This window comes from Felis catus, assembly GCF_018350175.1.
Source record: "Felis catus isolate Fca126 chromosome X unlocalized genomic scaffold, F.catus_Fca126_mat1.0 chrX_random_Un_scaffold_68, whole genome shotgun sequence".
NCBI lineage: Eukaryota > Metazoa > Chordata > Mammalia > Carnivora > Felidae > Felis > Felis catus.
In genome coordinates this window covers 97,311-115,383 of record NW_025408526.1, presented here as the reverse complement: position 1 = coordinate 115,383, position 18,073 = coordinate 97,311, and the positions used below count along the sequence as shown (strand labels likewise).

General features: G+C 43.2%; 1 protein-coding gene across 6 annotated transcripts in view; it reads left to right on the top strand.

The window, feature by feature from the left end:
- The window catches only part of LOC123383678 (zinc finger protein 185-like), a 38,492-nt gene that overhangs the window by 19,170 nt on the left and 1,249 nt on the right, over nucleotides 1-18,073 (top strand). For 3 of the 6 annotated variants that reach the window (XM_045051659.1, XM_045051654.1, XM_045051656.1), the window contains 5 exons: nucleotides 8,675-8,890; nucleotides 11,733-11,843; nucleotides 12,896-12,976; nucleotides 15,414-15,485; nucleotides 17,116-17,218. In XM_045051659.1, the coding sequence (XP_044907594.1) occupies nucleotides 8,675-8,890; nucleotides 11,733-11,843; nucleotides 12,896-12,976; nucleotides 15,414-15,485; nucleotides 17,116-17,218 (583 nt within the window). The remainder of the gene's footprint in view (nucleotides 1-8,674; nucleotides 8,891-11,732; nucleotides 11,844-12,895; nucleotides 12,977-15,413; nucleotides 15,486-17,115; nucleotides 17,219-18,073) is intronic. The other 3 variants (XM_045051655.1, XM_045051657.1, XM_045051658.1) reach the window with 2 other exon arrangements.

The window sequence follows — 18,073 nt, the reverse complement described above, 5'->3', positions numbered from 1 at the left end:
TGAAAAGTTGACGTTGGGCAGACAAGAGTTAACCTAGCAGGCCTGAGGCTACTCTCTTTAGAAAGGGCTGCTTGTGGGGTGCCTGGGTGGCTCAGTCAGTTGAGCGTCTGACATCGGCTCAGGTCATGATCTCGCGGTCTGTGAGTTCAAGCCCCGTGTCGGGCTCTGTGCTGACAGCTCAGAGCCTGGAGCCTGCTTTGGATTCTGTGTCTCCCTCTCTCTCTGCCCCTCCCCCGCCCATGCTCGATCTCTCTCTGTCAAAAATAAATACACATTAAAAAAATTAAAAAAAAAAGAAAGGGCTGCTTGCAAGATGTGCCCTTGGCTGGCCTCCAGGAACTTGAAGAGGTAAACAGTTCTCTACACTGATATGAAAATTTCCCTAAATGATGAAAATTAAGGGTGGCCACCTGGATCACTTGTACAAACAACGTGCTTTATGCTGAGTGTTTGCTTGCCTCCTGGGAGTTGGGAGTTTTGGTTCGTGCCAGGCAGAAAGTTCCTGTGTGACCAGTCTCCAGTAATAATCTTGGGTCGTGAATGAAAATATCACCTTTTTCTTTCACTGATTTTGCTTGGTATCCTTCTATGGTCATAAATCTTAGCCTTGAGGATGACTATTTGCTGAGTCTTGGGAGTGCTCCTAGTGAATCATGGACCCTGGTGGTGGTCTTAGGGTCACCAACACACCATATCAATCTAATAAAGGACAAAAGCCGCATGATCACAGACACAAATGCGCAGAGTCTGACCTTTATGCCTTAACAAGGGCTTGGACTTTCTCCAGAGGACAAAGAAGAGTTAGGAAAGTTTTTTTTTAATTGTTGTAAAATTCACAAAACATAAAAATTACCATCTTAACCATTTTAAAGTATAAAGGCAGTGGCATTAAGTACATTCATGTTGTTATGCAACCAATTTCCAGAACTCTTTCTGTCTTGCAAAACTAAAACTCTTTCTCTATGAAACAACTCCCATCCCCTTCTCCCCAGCCCCTGGCACCCATCATTCTACTTTCTGTTTTTATAAACTTGACTACTCTAGGTTTCTCATAGAAGTGGAATCATGCAGTATTTGTCCTTTTGTAACTAGCATCTTTCATTTAGCATAATGTCTTCAAGGTTCATCCATGTTGTAGCATATGTCAGTATTTCCTTCCTTTTTAAGGCTGAATAATATTCCATAATATAGACATACTGCATTTTGTTTATGCATTCAAGTGTCAAGAGATACTTGAGCTGCTTCCTCCTTTTGTCAAATTTGAATAATACTGTAATAAACATGGGTGTAGAAGTATTTCTTTGAGATCCTGCTTTCAGTACTTTTGGGTATATACCCAGAAGTCGAATTGCTGGATCATATAGTAATTTTATGTTTAAATTTTTTGAGGAACTGCCATACTATTTTCTACGGTGGCTGTTTTCTACCATTTTACATTCCCACATACAGAGCCAGAAAAAATTTTTTTTAATTTCTTTAAAGTTTCTTTATTTCTGAGAGAGAGTGAGAGAGAGAGAGAGAGAGAGAGAGAGAGAATGAGTGGGGAAGGAGCAGAGAGAGGGAGACACAGAATCCAAAGCAGGCTCCAGGCTCCGAGCTGTCAGCACACAGCCTGATGCGGGGCTTGAACTCCCAAACCGCGAGATCATGACCTGAGCCGAAGTCAGATGCTTAACTGACTGAGTCACCCAGGCACCCCCAGAGCCAGAAAAGTTTTAAGCAGGGAAGTGAAATGGTCAGAGTTGTGCTTTAGACTTATTTCTATGGTGGCAGTGTGAAGAATGATCTGGACGTGGGAAGAGTGGAGGCAGGGAGAAGAGCTACAAAGAGGTTCCAGTCCACTAAGTAAGAGATGATGGGGCCCCAGCTAGGGTGGTAGCTGTGGATATGGAAATAGAACTCTTAAGTAAGTAAAATGGACCCAGAATTGGGCAGCTGATAAGACTTGGGGGAGCAGTAAGGGAAAGAGAAGTGTTAAGTCAGAAAGTCATCTTTGTGGCTCAAGTGGAAGAGTGGAGTGTGTGATCCCTTCTGGCCCAGGTTGTGGGCAGAGTATCTCCAAGCTATTTTCTAACTGCCTGGAGCCAATTGAGCAAATGCCCAGTCCATGGAGACACCAAGACAAAGCGGCACACTCAAACAGATTGGCAGACAAGGGCACCTGAGGCAAGGCTCTGACGTTCAGACAGAGGCTCTGCCTGGGCCAGCCTGGATGAATTGCCCTGGCAATACTGTTCTGTTTCTAAGGTGGGCAGCAACACCTTGCAACTGTCCTTCCTTTCTTCCTCCTAGTAGTCCAAATCCCCAAGCATGCTGGGTGTGGTTGTGGAAAAGTCTTCTTTCTAGAACCGTCTAGGTCTTCCATTTCTAGTCTTTGGGTCAGGTCACTGGCATGGCATCTCGGTAGACTAGGCTCATCAGCAAAGGTGACATTTGGAGTCTTTGGGCCAGATTATTAAAGACCACTACTGCTAATAGTCCAAAGTAGCAAGGAGACCCTTAGCCCCATTCTGGGTATGCACCAGGAGGAAAGCCAGTCAGTGCAAACCTCCTAATGGACAAGGCTTGACTAGCCTAGGATTCCAGGAAGTACAGAGGGAAGTAGAGTGAGACCTGCAGGGATGTAGGCAATGATAACAGCAGAATTGTGAGGGAGAGTGGACAGAGGATTGGAAAAATCCCTGTGGGTATTTTAGAATGTATGAATTGACCAGGTTAAACTCTTCCAGAGCCCAGACAGAATAGGGATTTCTCTTGGGTGGTCCAGATATTATTTCACATGGGGACAGTTGGTGTGACCCATCAGGAGAGGATCAGAGGATGATCGGTGCCAAGGATAAAACCTTAGGCTATGGGAGATTGAGTTCTTCCATCAGTTTAGCAAACTTTAATTTTTATAGTTCATTAGATCTGTTATCTCAGATGACCGACAATGATAAGAACAATGTAACTGGGGGAAGGAGAAGAACCTGTTGGATATCTTAGATGACTTAACTGGTGAAATGGATTCCTCAGTCACTTGAAGGAGCCAGAATTCCCCACGTGGGTGTACTTGTTCTCACAAAGGTTTAGCAACAGTAGTGGCAATGACCCTTTTAAAAGGGAACGTTTCAAGCTAGTGAAAGACAGACATATGGTAGTAAGAACATATTTAAGTTACATTTTAAAAATAATTAAAATTATGACTGATAACATTGTGCTGTTGTTTTAATATTTGGCAAGGCAGCACCAAGACAGTGAGGGCACTGACAGATCGCTAGGAATTTTATATAATTTCTGAAATATTTGTATAATTAAAATTTTACCCCTTAAAATTTAACTTAGGAAAGGCTGAGCATTATTATTTTTGGATTTGACACTGCTTCCCATAAAATGTATACAATATTAAATAAATATGAATAGTTTTAGTACTGCTCTTGTTGCAAGGTGAAAGAACAAATAAATCCTTTGGGCCCTCTGGGAAATCTCAGTGTCAGTTTTAGGTGTAAAAGATATTTCAGATTTGATTTGGGGAAGTCAAAATGTCAAATGTTATCAGAAGGTTTGAGGATTTGATAACGATTATGGGATAGTGAGAAATACTACTTGGTTATCTATTAAATCAAAGTGTGAGAAAAAATTAAAGTAAACATAGGAGATAAAATGATTGTAAACACTGTTAGAGCCTTTAAAATGTCTTTTTTAAATGTTTATTTATTTTTGAAGGAGAGAGAGAGAGAGACAGAGCGTGAGCTGGGGAGGGGCAGAGAGCAAGAGAGACACAGAATCCCAAAGCGGGCTCCAGGCTCTGAGCTGTCAGCACAGAGCCCGACATGGGGTTCGAACTCACGAACTGTGGGATCATGACCTGAGTAAAAGTCGGACACTTAACCAACTGAGCCACCCAGGTGCCCAAAGACTATTAGCTCCTTTAAAATTAAGGCCTTTTAAAAATAATTGACATGATAAAGTCAACATAAAGAATAGGATATTAGTTTGATAAGACATAAAAACTTTTCTTTTTAGATAGTGTTCACCTTAAAAATAAAAAGGCAGTTATTTTATCAGCAAAATGGGTTTATTCAGGAATAGCAGAGAATTGCAATTCAGGACACACAAGCTACAGCAAAAGCAAGTCCAAGAGCAAAGAAGAGGAACACTCTATTACAGAAAAAGGAGAAACATTGGGAGGGCTTGTTATAAACAAAAAGTCCATTGGAGTGAACTGGGACTTTGAAGTGTAGCGGCTTTTCCTTGGCTGAGTTGTTACAGTCTCTCATGTGCTGGGCTATTGCTGGGCAAGGAGAAAATCTTCCTCCTGCTGGAATAGTAAAATTTAGGCTTCTTCCTGTTAGTTTTGCAAAGGACACCAAGGAGTGGTAGGGCATGAGAGCTCCCACTTCTGGCTTCCTGACTCCATTTTAGTGAGGTTTTCCTTTATTCATTTTCACAATAGATTACTGGGGAAAAAAGAACTATCATTAACCTTTTATTAAGAGCACACCAGTGAGCCAAGAAACTCTTACTATTTTAACAGAGAGAAAGCCAAATTTTAGTTTTTTATCGGTACAATACTTGATACCAGAGCTCTTTTTGAAAAGACCATAAATAATCTCGGGGCGCCTGGGTGGCTCAGTCGGTTAACCGTCCGACTTCGGCTCAGGTCATGATCTCGCGGTCCATGAGTTCAAGCCCCGCATCGGGCTCTGTGCTGACAGCTCGGAGCCTGGAGCCTCTTTCAGATTCTGTGACTCCCTCTCTCTCTGACCCTCCCCCATTCATGCTCTGTCTCTCTCTGTCTCAAAAACAAATAAACGTTAAGAAAAAATTTAAAAAAAAAGAAAATACTATAAATAATCTCACTTAATTTTAGTAAATTTTGAACACGGCAAATAAAATTTCTTTTCTGTAAACATTTTATAATTTTAAATCTACTTACATTTCATCTTACAAAATTTTTGGAACCACTATTTTAATTTAGGACAAACTTATTCTTTTTCCTTAACAAAAACATATTTTCATACCTTGCATACAAAGTTGTTCTCCTTTGCCTTAATACTTTTAGTAGTCTCATTTATACATATTGATTATAATTTTAAACTGTTAGTAACTTTTATTTTACAGAGAAAAATAGATGTAGATCATTTTGAATTATCTGTCATATACCAGCATTTTGCAGTAGACTAGTAAAGCTTATGAATATATATCTTATAAAACTTTATAGTTATATACTTTTTTATAGTATAATTTTTCAGTGTGCACAAATGAACACATTTATTAACAAATGTATGTACAACCTCTCTGTACTATAAAAAATAAGAAGCAAAAAGTATATAAACTTAAACTTAGGCTTAGTAACTAATATTTCAGTATTTTATCTTACTTAGAAATGATCTAGGTACTTAGTAAATATCTGTTAATTTAATTTAGCATCAATCTAAGGTTTTAAATTTCCAAAAAGATCTTGGAAACTGTCTTTAAGCTGACATGTTATAAAACATAATTACTGCTGAAATAAAGTTTGTCAGAACAATGCCTCAGTTTGATTAAAAGCAAATTTATATTTTTATAATCTATACATAGATTATATATAAAATGTAAAATAATATATTTTATAATATAATACTATATTACATCTAGTAGATGTAATACTAGCTTACGTGGCTAGTTAAACCATTTAAGTCTATGAAGATTATACTCAAGTATAATAAAAATACGTGTGGGGCACTTGGGTGGCTCAGTCGGTTAAACATCTGACTCCCACTCAGGTCACCATCTCGCAGTTCATGGTTTTGAGCCCCGCATCGGGCTGTGCTGACAGTTCACAGCCTGGAGCCTGCTTCTGATTCTGTGTCTTCCTTTCTCTCTGCCCCATCTCCCATTCATGCACCTGCACTCTCTGAAAAAAATAAATATTAAAAAATTAAAATACGTGCTTCTATTATATGTAAGGTTGATAACTCACAAGACAGCTGTTTTCATTAAATTAGGAATATTAAACTAGTCTTGTTTGCCAAAGATTTAGCTAAGTTTTTGAACTAGAATTTTTAAAATATTTGGGTTTTTGTTTTCTTTTTTAAGTTTTTATTTAAAACCTAGTGAGTTAACATATATGGCAAAATTGGTCTCAAGTGTAGAATTTAGTGATTCATCACTTACATATAACACACAATGATCATCACAAGTGCCCTCCTTCATACTTGTCACCCTTTTAGCCCATCACCCACCCACAGTGCTCTATCAACCCACAGTTTGTTCTCTAAAATTAAGAATCTCTTATGGTTTTCTCCTCTCTCTTTTTATCTTCACCTATCTTCATCTCTTTTGTTTCTTAAATTCCACATATGAGTGAAATCATATGAAATTTGTCTTTCTCTGACAGACTTTTTTCGTTTAGCATAATACAGTCTACCTTCATCAACGTTGTTGCTAATGGAAAAAATTCATTCTTTTCAATGGTTGAGTAATATAAATGCACACACACACAACATTTTCTTTATCCATTCATCAGTCAATACACATATGGGTTCTTTCCATAGTTTGGCTATAGTTGATAATGCTGCTATAAACATCAGTGTTCATATGCCCCTTTGAATCAATATTTTTATATCCTTTGGATAAATACCAAATAGTGAAATTGCTGAATGGTAGGATAGTTCTATTTTTAACTTTTTGAGGGAATTCCATACTATTTTCATAGTGGCTGCACCAGTTTGCATTCCCACCAACTTTCTCCACATCCCCACCAATATCTGTTGTTTCCAGTGTTGTTAATTTTAGCCATTTGTGTTAGTTTTTATAAGAATACTGGTTTTTTTTACAAAGTATTAGAAATTGTTTCTTTAATTTATGAAAGTTTTAGGAATATTTAATTTGTGTAAGTGCTTATTTATCTCTAAGTTATTTGGAATAGAAGATAAGGGATTTTATAAATTAATTTGGTATACTCTCCAGAGATAAGAAAATATTATACATATATAACATACATATATACACAAACATATATACATAAACATATAGACAAACACAAACAGAGATCTCATGGCTTTAATTCTAAATTTTCAGCCATGAGCAGGTATAAACACACACACAAATTCACTGGCTTTATGAGTTAGCTCTTGTCTTTGCCCCACTTTATTTTTTACGAGAATTGTGTTTCTGGTGGATGGGTAAATTGAGGTTACCTGCTCCACATGAAGGCTAAAGGTTCCTACTACTATTTGTAGAGGAGGGTTTTAAGAATTTTTTTTTTTGCCTTGATAGTAATCTTATGGAGACTGTATCTAAGCGAGGAGTGAGGGAGCAAGAGAAACAGCCCTTGGGTTGTCTCCAAGGCTCATCTACCTGGATAAAATATCCAGAGCATTTCAAATTAAGTTTTTCAGCTTCAGATGATTGCTTTTGGGGTCCCTGAGATTCTGGAGAGTCCCCAGTGGGGGCAGGGGCTAAAAGACCAGATATTGGTACTAGGCACAGATAATTTGGGATATTGGGAAGCAATAGTAGCTTCAGTGGAGTTGACAAGGAAAAATGAGTCAAGAAGTCACAAGAGTAAGTGTAGACAGCTCTTTCATAATGTTTGGCTGTTGTGGGGGAAGAAACTGAGGTTTTTCAAACTTTTGTTTGTATACTTATCTCTTATCTCAGACATTTAAGTGATGAGCTCTTGCTTCTGCTTCCATTCCACTTTCATCTCCCAGGGAGGGAGGCTGAAGTTCCATTCTGACTGCCATTTATGACCTGCAAAGGGACCCTCACCCCAGATTGTTCATCGTAAAAAGAGGATGAAAATACTATTATCTCGTAATAATAGCTAGGACTACTTAGCAATAAAGAAGACACATACTCCTAGCTGTGAAAATAAGGCTGCCACAACAATACGTATGCACCCGCCTGTGTGTGCGCCAGGCTCCTACGCATTTCAGTGTGTGCGCACCGGGAGCACCACCATTTCCTGCAGCCAAGCGTTCTGACCGCGGTGCCTGCTGGGAAATGTGACCATCTATAAGGAAAATGGATGTACTGGGCAGGGCTTATGCTGCAGTCTTGCCCATACCAGCCACCAGATGGCGCTTGAGGATCACAAATGGGCCAAGGCACATATTTCTGGCCTGGCCCAGAGTCTTTGGGTATTGGTGACCAATTTTGGGGTCATTAGCCCCTTTGAAAACCCAATGAGCATTATGGTCTGTTTCCCTTTTTTCACCTTCACCCAGCCTGCCAGGGGAGCTTAGGGGAGATGCTCCTTCCCAGACAGCTGGGCACTGGCAGGACTGGCTGTGTTCATAAGTCGTCTGAACACTACTGCTTGGGGAAGAGACCAGATGGCTTGAGGCTTTTTAGACAGGACAGATGGACTGGGACAGGGAAGCCTTGCAAAAAAAAAAAAAAAAAAAAAAAAAGGATGCCAATGGAAGAAGGGGACAGGAATGCCACTTTTTCCAACTAGAAGAAGACTGTCTTTTAAAACCTCATTGAAGTCATCCTGTGTTCTTGGAGACTGTCTTTGTCAGTAGGAAGGGAGCAGTAGTGCTGGGATACCCCCAAAAGGGAGATAGACTCTCCCTGGGGTGGGGGCCGTACTGGGCTCCTCTCTTCCCCACCCTCTGGGAGAGGAGCCCATTATGGCCACAATAGGTGACATCAGCATGCAGTGGGTGAAGAAGGACTGGTCCCAAAGACTCATTCCGTAAAGGTGTTCACTGTTCCTCAGCACCTTGGCTGATTCTGAAGACAAGAATGTGCCTGCCAAAGTGGGAGAGACCTGGCAGGAGAGGCCTGCAGTCTTGAGAGGTGGCCACGGGGACCCAGCTGCACCCTTCCAGCAGCCTGCAGCCCCCAGAGCCCCAGAGCAGCAGAGCAGCCCCAGAAGACCAGAGGAGCTTGTGGAACTGGGAAGCCACACCAGCAGGTAAGCGTTACACTGTGCTGGGCTCCTGCTATAGCCCAGGTTTCTTTTCATGAGCCACCATCCAGAACAAACCCTAACATGTTAGGCAATCCTCTCTGCAGATATAAGTGGCCAGGAAGCAGTGGAAAGGTGACCAGCAATGAGTGCCAAGGGGTAGGTCCTCATGGGCTTCAGTTTGAAGCCATAGCATCAAATCTTTTAGACCAATCCTGGAACAGAGAAGGTGAACAGAGTACCATGTTTTCTGGCAGCCATCTGGAGCATGAAGATCTGGGTCAGGAGAGGGATGTGGAATGCCTTTGCCATTAATGGAGATGGAAGATCTCTGAGGAAGGTGTACCCTGGTGTGAACAGGAGCTCCTATCAGAGATAAAGGATGTTGGATGAACTCTTCCACTGCCACCCCTACAAGGGTGGCCTTGCATGGCAACATTTGGGTGTTCTCTTTGCTCTCTGGAGATCTTTCCCCAAAGCAACCATGAGTTTGGAAGTACGCAAGAGCCATGGGCCTAGAGACAATATATAAGTACCTTCTATGAACCAGTTGTAGGTATCACCCACATTGAGCAAGAAGGCCAGGCCCCTGAGCACTCACCCTCAGGGACTGCATGGTGTACCAATGAATAAACACTATAGCAACAATACCATAATGATAACCATTAGTGTCTGCTGTGTACTGAAAATGTGCAGGCACTGTTCTTGTGCCTTATGTGTACTTGTCTCATTCTCACACCAACCCTATAGGGGAGGTGCTATTATCTCAGATCTACAGAGCAGAGACTAAAGCAGAGGGAGGTTAAATAGCTTGCCAACAGTCATTTGGCCAGGCAGTGGTCTAACAGGGATCAGTACCCAGACAGTCAGAGTCCAGAGCCTGTGCTGCTAATGACTGTGCTCTATTTGTGCTTCTCCATTTGTGATAAGCCCAGAAAAGAAGGAAACTGGGTCCTCTGATGGAGACAGGCAGGGACAAGGAGTGTTGTAGCTCAGATTGTTGGGGAAAGCTTTTCTGCTAAGAAGGATACAATTAAGTTGAGGCCTGAAGCACAAGGAGGAGCCAGACTGGAAAACAACCTGGAAAGACACAACATGGGCAGCATGTACAGAGACCACGATGGGAGAGGGAGCTGAGAAGAAGAGAATAAATGAAGGGTTCTGTGGATGGAGGGTAAGAAGTGAAGTGAGGAGGGGGAAAGGAGACCAGGTGGGCAGGGCCAGGGCTGGATCTTAGATTAGGAGGAGGAGACTATGGGAGGGAGGTGGGATGTTACCTGACCAGGAATAAGAGCCTTCCTGGTGGGGGTCTTCTGTTGCTCACATTGCAGTCCTAGAAGGATCCCCACGGGATTTTTTTTTACCTTGCCCCTTCAGCTCTATTGTCCCTTCAATTATTGTGCTAAGTGTGGACCACAGAATGCCAGACACTTGCTAGTTGTTCCTTCCTCATGCATTCAGTTTCTCCTCATACTCTGGCTCTGTATTTTATCCCCCATCTGTCTTTCCCATGGGGCCTCCCTTCCCAGTCAGTCCACCTCCTCTAGTTTCCATGGTTCATTCCTATATCATAGGGTGACATAAGAATAGGCATAGGATCACTGGGCACATAAAAGCAGGGTACTTTGCCCAAAGCAAGGTACTTCTCTGAGGTGATAGAACAAGTACTCCAGAAGGGTTTCTGAAAGGAGAAGGTGGTGTTGTGTGCAAAGGTATTAGGGCAATTAGTGTGGCTAGAGATTCAGGTGTGTGTGTGTGTGTGTGTGTGTGTGTGTGTGTATGAAATAGTTTGAGAAGATGAAGCTGGGGAGCTAGGAAGTACAAGATCATGATTGTTCTCGCTCCTGCCCACTGTTAAACTAGTTGAGGTCTTGAACACTGGATTCTGTAACAAGGGAGTGATACCCCAGAACCCGGGTCAGGTTGAGACGGCCACATCCAGAACTTGATCTGAGCAGCAACATGTTGGAGAGAAGCCAAATTCATCCCAAGACAATGTATGCCTATAGAGCTGTCCCAAGGCCACTGGAGAGTGGGTAGATGTAAAGGGGATGGCACAAGTTGTGGGGGGGGGCAGTGGTGGTGCCCAACAGAATGCCTTCGATGGCAGCAAGCAGCTATGGCAGCTTTGGGTATGGGACTGGTGACCCAGGAGCAGGCAGAGTGAAAGCAAGTAAGGGCCTGGCCAGAGAAAAACCTTGCAAGCCAGCTAGGAGGTCAGATTCTAGGCCAAGGACTGTGTGTACAGTCAAATGGTGGAGATTCAGAAAAACCATCATATGTGTCAGTTTCTTGCCTCTGCTTGTGGCAAATGCCTTCCAGAATGAGGTACATCCAAGTCTCTTCTTTGGTGATGCCTAAATTCATTTGTCCCTCTCTCCCTTGGCCTTCTATTCTCCAGAGAGTTCTCTGGAGGATGGGGGATAGAGCTGATCCTAGGAAGGGGCTGTCCCATCCAGTGAGGAGGTGAGTTGAGTTGTTCTGTCAAGTCCCTGTCAGCCCAATGGCTCTGCTCAAATCAAGTGAGTCACAGGCCAAGGCCTTTGGCTGTACTGGGGAGTTCTGGGAGGATCTGTAAGATTAAGGTCTTGCCACTGACTCAGTGTTACCTGGGTCACTTAACCTGGATTTTCTTATCTATAAAGTAAGTGGTTCTACCCACTGATCTCAGGAGACTTGTATAACTTGTATAAGGTCCGTGATTTGTGTGGGTTGTTTTAAAAACATTGGCATATTTTTAAACTCCTTCAAGTGCCAGTCTCAGGAGTAGGACCCCAAACCCTATTTGACCTTGGCAGATGTCAGCTCTCAGTGTTGACACACTCCCCCCTCCATTTACTTCCTTCAGGGTGAAAAACCCCTCGAGCTGTATGGTCACTGTTACCGTTACTCCTTCTACTGAGCAGCCTCATGTTTACATCCCAGCCTCCCCAAGTGAATTGGACTCCATTTCAACCAGGTAATAAGAGACAACCTGGGAGGTGTTCTCTGGGCTATATCCCCCCAAGAGCTAAACGACTTGGTTTTTGTCCCATGTCACTTCCCTAATATTAGCTCTAGTGCCACCCCCAATTCCCAGAATCCCATTGGTTAAGGGACCACATAGTGTAGTCCAGATCTCCCCAATTTAAAGTCCTGTTTGTAAGCCTGGACAGAGTCTCATTGTATCCCCTTCCCCCTATCCCAATGTCAATTCCTGGTGCTCTGCCATCTGTAGGACCTTGCTAATAATATCTCTTGAGAAACATGTGGTAAGGCCAGAGAAAGCCCACTGAGGCCAGGGCCTATGTCTGTCTCTCTCACATTATTTACTGCTTCACCTACACTCCTGGCCTCAACTGCAGTATTAGCTATTGCAGGAAGGCTGAGTGATGTGTGTGTATGGGGAGGGCAAGGAGATCAGAGCACTCTCTGGTAACATCAAGCCAGCTTGATAAAGGTCAAATTCAGGGCCATGGTAAGCCAAACATGATGCTGACTTCCAGTTTTGCCACAGGCCTATCTAGGATTGAGAAGGGAGAGATTTTATTGTTGCTAGAGATTCACACAGAGTGGCAAGGACCAACAGTCTACGGCTGCAGTTTGGAAACTATCCGGAGTCAGGGCAAAAGGGAAAGAAAATGCAGTCAGAGAGGAAGATAGGAGGTTCACTTTACTGCAGTCTGGGGAGGTGGGGGACAAGCCTCCCATAGTATAGAGATCTTCATGAAGGAAAGCATGTTGACATTGATTGCAGGGAGCCTTTTTCTAGGGCTCTCACATTTGTACACAGCAAGCTGAACCCACAGCCTCCAATTTCAGCCCAGTCAATAGTACACTCAACAGTGCAGCAGCTCCTGTTTGCCATTTTCCTTGCCTGGTGGCAGTTAGAGCCCATCAGTGCCTCTACCTCCAGGGCTTACCATAAGCTCCTTCACTTCCTCCCAGCCTTGGGACCCTCCTTTGGGCAAGACCCAGTGCCCTGGAATCTTTCAGTATACCTCTTTCTGTTTCACTGTGCTTCTTTTACAGCAAAGGGATTCTCTTCATGAAGGAATACCTGAATGCTAGTGAGGTATCCTCTGGGAAGCCAGTGTCTTCATGCTATGACAGGTAAGAGCAAGTCTCAGATCCTTCCATGATTCTGAATCCCCCATACCTCATCCAGGACTTGGCCCAGAATTGTTTCTGTGTAATCATTTATTGAATGGATGAATGATATAATTGCCCACAGACATGATTTCAAGCTGTTCTACCTAAGTTGGTACCTTTGTGTTCCCCTTTATTGTTAATTCATCCTACATCCTACTTCCAGTGCCATGCCCTTCTGCCTAACTTTTTTTCTTGGTAGACCACAAGCTTTCTTTAGTGAAATTCTAAGAGCATTCCTCTTTACAGAGCTGGCAAAGCCCTTAAGGACTTTTTATCTAGTTAATTCCATCCTGTTCCAATCTCTTTTATCTAGTTAATCCCATCCCTACCATCTCTTAAGCTCCCATGCCCTTTCCAGCATGCCAGGGTTCCTCACATTTAATTGCTGTATGGCCACTGTATGGCCATGAATTGCACACATTTGAGCACACATTTGACTACAGTTTCTGATATATACTTAACTTTTCACTCATCATCTCTATATCTGCTTATTTCCTGATGCCACATGGAAGGATACCTTCATGCCACCTCAGTTAAAAAGTAATCTGCACTGACATACCATTCTCCCAGGAATCTTTTTTTATGGCACATCATCTCATGCCTAGAATGAGGATTTTAGTTACAGAGAGGAGCTCCCTGGCCTTATTTCATGATTGGGCCTCTGGGGATTCTGGACCAGCTTTCATGGGTGTTGTGGGATAATGGACATGGACGTCAAGTTCAAGCCCTAGCTTGGCCCCCATTGGTTGGGTCATTTTTCACAAGATTCTCAACCTTTCTGAGCCTCAGTTTCTTCACCTGTAACTCCTAAGGGTGGTTTTTGTCAGTAACTTTATTGAGATATAATTCACATGTCATAAACTTCCCTCTTTAAAGTGTGCAATTCAGGGGCGTTTAGTACATTCATCATGTGTGCAGCCATCACCACAATATAATCCAATTTTCATCACCCCAAAAGGAAATCCCATAACCATTAGCAGTCTCCCACACCACCAGCCACAGCCCCTGGCCACCACTGATCTGTTTTCTGACTCTATAGCTTTTTTTTAGGGAGGTTTTGAGATTAGAAATAATATATGCAAAAACCCCAGCACCCCGAGGGAGCTGTCCCTGCCATCCAGCATTTGCCTCTAGGAGTGTTACTTGACTGAACTCTGTCTCCTGGGTTTTCTTCTGTCATTCCCACTCCTCTGTAAACTTTAATTCTTACCATATGACAACTACATTTATTTGAAAAAATGTTAATGTTTATTTTTGAGACAGAGAGAGAGAGAGAGAGAGAGAATGAGCAGGGGAGGGGCAAAGAGAAAGAAGGAGACACAGAATCTGAAGCAGGCTCCAGGCTCAGAGCAGTCAGCACAGAGCCCAACACGAGGCTCAAACTCATGAGTTGTGAGATCATGACCTGAGCTGAAGTCAGACGCTTAACCAACTGAGCCACCTAGGCATCCTATCTAAATTTATTTTAAAATTGAAGTTTACATTCAGTTAAAATGTTATGTCTTATGAAAAAAGCAGAGTTTCTCTATTGGAGGATTGTGTAGTGTATTGTGTTTCCCCCTTTTTCTTTACCTTCCAGGAAGCTTAGAGATAAGCTTAATGCTGAGAAAACACACACACACACACACACACACACACACACACAAACCCAGAACCTGGACTGAAATTCTAGCTCACTCCTTACTCCAAGCATGACCTTAGGCAAATCACTTAACCTCAGAGCAGCAGTTTTTCTGGCTACCTCTCATGGCCACCACATGGCTCCTGTGAGAATGGCAGCTTCACTAAAGTGTATCCCATGGCTTGTAGCTGGTCACACTTTCCTGACAATAGGTTTTTTTTTTTTAATCATTTGTGTTTATTATCAAAAGTCATATTGAAAATGAAGATGCGAAACGGAAAAAAAAACTTCAACCCAATTCCCCCTGTAACTCAAACACAGGTAATATGTCAGAATCTTTCCTTCTTTTGTTTGCTCCCATTCCTAACGTCTGATTTCTGCTGTGAGTGGGCTCTTAGTGACTCACATTATAACCCAGACGCATATGTGGGGAGAAGAGCCATGATCCTTTCCTACTGGTCAGTGAATCTGGGAGGGTGCCTCCTGGAATACACAGCCTTAAGAATCGTGGCCACTGCCCTTGTCATCTTCCTCAGCATGGCAGGTATTCTTTGCCCCCATGCAAGAGCCCTTCTCCAAGAGAATTATGCCTCCCTGGCACCAATTTCAAAGCTTCCACTGCCCTTCAGCATAACAGATGATGGCTGGCCATGCAGAACCATGTCTCAGCTTGTGGCCACAGGATTAAAAATATTATAGAAGCATTTCCGCTCATGAGTGTGGTAGTCATCTGGTTCCCATCTTCTGCCCTCTTCTTCCCCATCACACTCTCTGCAGCATTAGAAGCATTGAAGACTCTTGTGATGTGGAGAAGAAACCTGCATGTGACAGCTCTCTGTACTCTGAGAGGTAAGTCTACTATCTTTCCAGGGAGCTCTCAGGTCTACAGAGAAGAGACAGCTGAGAGACATTTCCACACTAAGTCTATTTGCTTTTGTCTTCCATTTGGCTGCTTCTGATCCACTTGCAGATCTGTCCTTGGGATGTCACACTTGTGGCAACTAAAGCCTTTGGACCCAGCTAAGACAAAGAGGGCAAACTCAAAAGGCTACTGAGAAGGGAAATTATGATGCCTGAAGGCCCAGGGAGCTCATGTTAGCAGGAGAGGCCCTTGGAATTAGAACCTAAATGATCACTTAATTAACCTGTAAATATGACCAGAAAGAAAAAAAAAAACTAAACTACAAAAGACAGCAATAGGTGGAAAGTGAGGAAAAATGGGTTGCTATCATCAAGAAGCCAGAGAGAGCCATTCATGTGAATTCAATGAAGGTGCAGACATTGCTTCATTCAGCAGTTTTTAAAGCTGTCACTAGATGACAGTGGCCACAGGATGGTCTTAATGATAAAGAAGTCATATTTTTAAATTCTTGAAATAAAAGAGAAAGGAGTCTTAGAGATGCAGTTCACTCAGGTCACAGTGAAGGGAACAAGCCTGAAAAGAATAAATAATGTACCTTATGTTACACAGGGAGTTAGTGGCAGAGCCAGGACTAAATCTCAGGTCCATGACTACTCCCAGGTCAGGGGTATTTCTACTGTGTTATCTGACTAACTGTGAGCTGAAACTGGTAATGGTAAAATACATGGGGGGGTGGGGTGGGGAACAGGATTTTGATTAAGGCAGGAGTCTTTAGCAACACTGTTAAGAGACTGAGCCCTACATGATGGAGGGACCAAACTTGAGATGATCATGGTAATTCTGGGCCCTTGAAAGGAGGATCCTGTGTGGCTCCAGGTTGGTAGCACCACCTCTGGCTTCTGTCAGAAGCATATCCAAATCTCTGAAAGAAAGCACTCCCAATTTATGCCTGAAAGAATCATGGCGGGCAGGCACTTTGAGCAGGTTCCCTCTGAGGAAGAAAAGCAGTGGTGACTCTCAGAAACAAAAGCAGGGACCCTCAAAGTGGGAAGATACTCAACCTAAAAGTCGGTATCTAGAACTCCAACATGATGTCCCATCAGAATCTACAGCCAGACTGTCTTTGGGATGGTCATTGGAGTATCACGGGGCAGGGTGGGTCCAAGAGTGTAGGGTCTGAGAGGCAGGGCTTAGTGGCCCCAGGCATGAAGGGAAGCATCATGAAGACAAGGGGCCATGTAGGGAAGACAAGGGCACATGTCCTATAGAAGAAGGCATGGGTCTTCCTGTTCTAGAGGAGAGTAGTGCCCCCAGCATGCCAGGCAAGGGGTCAGGGAGAGGTAAGCTGCCTGGAATAAGAATCAAACCAAGGGGTCCACACATATGATTGTGAGTACGGTGAAGATACATGACCAATTTCTGGAAATATCATGAAGGTCTATAGTAAACTGAGGCCCAGCCAAGGGATATGTAACCAATTTCACACTGCAGAAAAAGATGGCAGGCTGAGAATACAGGCACATAGGGCTGTTTGTGTCAAATCAGAGGGTCTGGCTGCATCACATCAGTAGCCTGCATGCCAGCCTGATTGCCAGGTTCTTGTTTTTCATCTCACAGAACAACTGGAGGGATCTGTACTTACTGCAACCAGGAGATCAGAGACTGTCCAAAGATTACCCTAGAGCATCTTGGCATCTGCTGCCATGATTATTGCTTTAAGGTAAGGAAGAAGGGTGGTGCTGCTAACATCGTCCAGACTTAGGGAGCCTCGTGGATCAAAGACTAGAAAGAAGGCTTGATCTCTGTGTGATTGTGCTCCATGCCAGAGGCTTGGGAGAAGTGGAAACTGAATGAGTGGATGGAGTTGAGGATGCCAGCAGTCATTTCCACGGTGCTCAGCATCTTTTGCAAACTGGAAGCCAGAATGCCTAATCAGCCCAGGGCAGCCATGGAGATGGTTGGAGACCTAGACACCTAGGAACTCATGACCCCTCTTATTCAAGACTGTCTGCAGGAAGGTCCACTGTAGATGACTGGCCACTTTTGTCCTTCAGATATCCACTAGAGTGGCAGGTGTGAGAGTCCTGAGGACAGCAGAGCTACACTGTTGTAATAGCCTTCCCTTTCATTAGGTTTTCATATCACCTTCCTTTGGACCTTAAATATCACAATTAAAGTCCCTCAGCCCTCCTACAACAGCAATGGCTTACTTTACATATGACCCCAGGTTCAGTGTCCTTTATGGGCTACCTCACCATACCCTTATGATAACCTGCCAGTGTGCCCACTTTATATATCAGGAAATAGAGTCTCAGAGAACCTCAGTAACTTGCCCAAGATCACCCCGCTAATAAACAGTGGATTTAGGGCTCAAATCCAGGCACAGTTCTGAAACCTGGGCTCCTAACTACTATGTGATCATCATGCCTGCTAATTTGTGTGGGTTTGTTTGTTTGTTTGAGTTTTGTCTCTGTTTTCTACCTACTTTTGTTCTCTGCTTCAAAGTCCAGGATGTGCCATCAAGTCAGTGTCTGCTCAGGTGCACCCTCCACACTCCACTAATTTATGTTGCTTC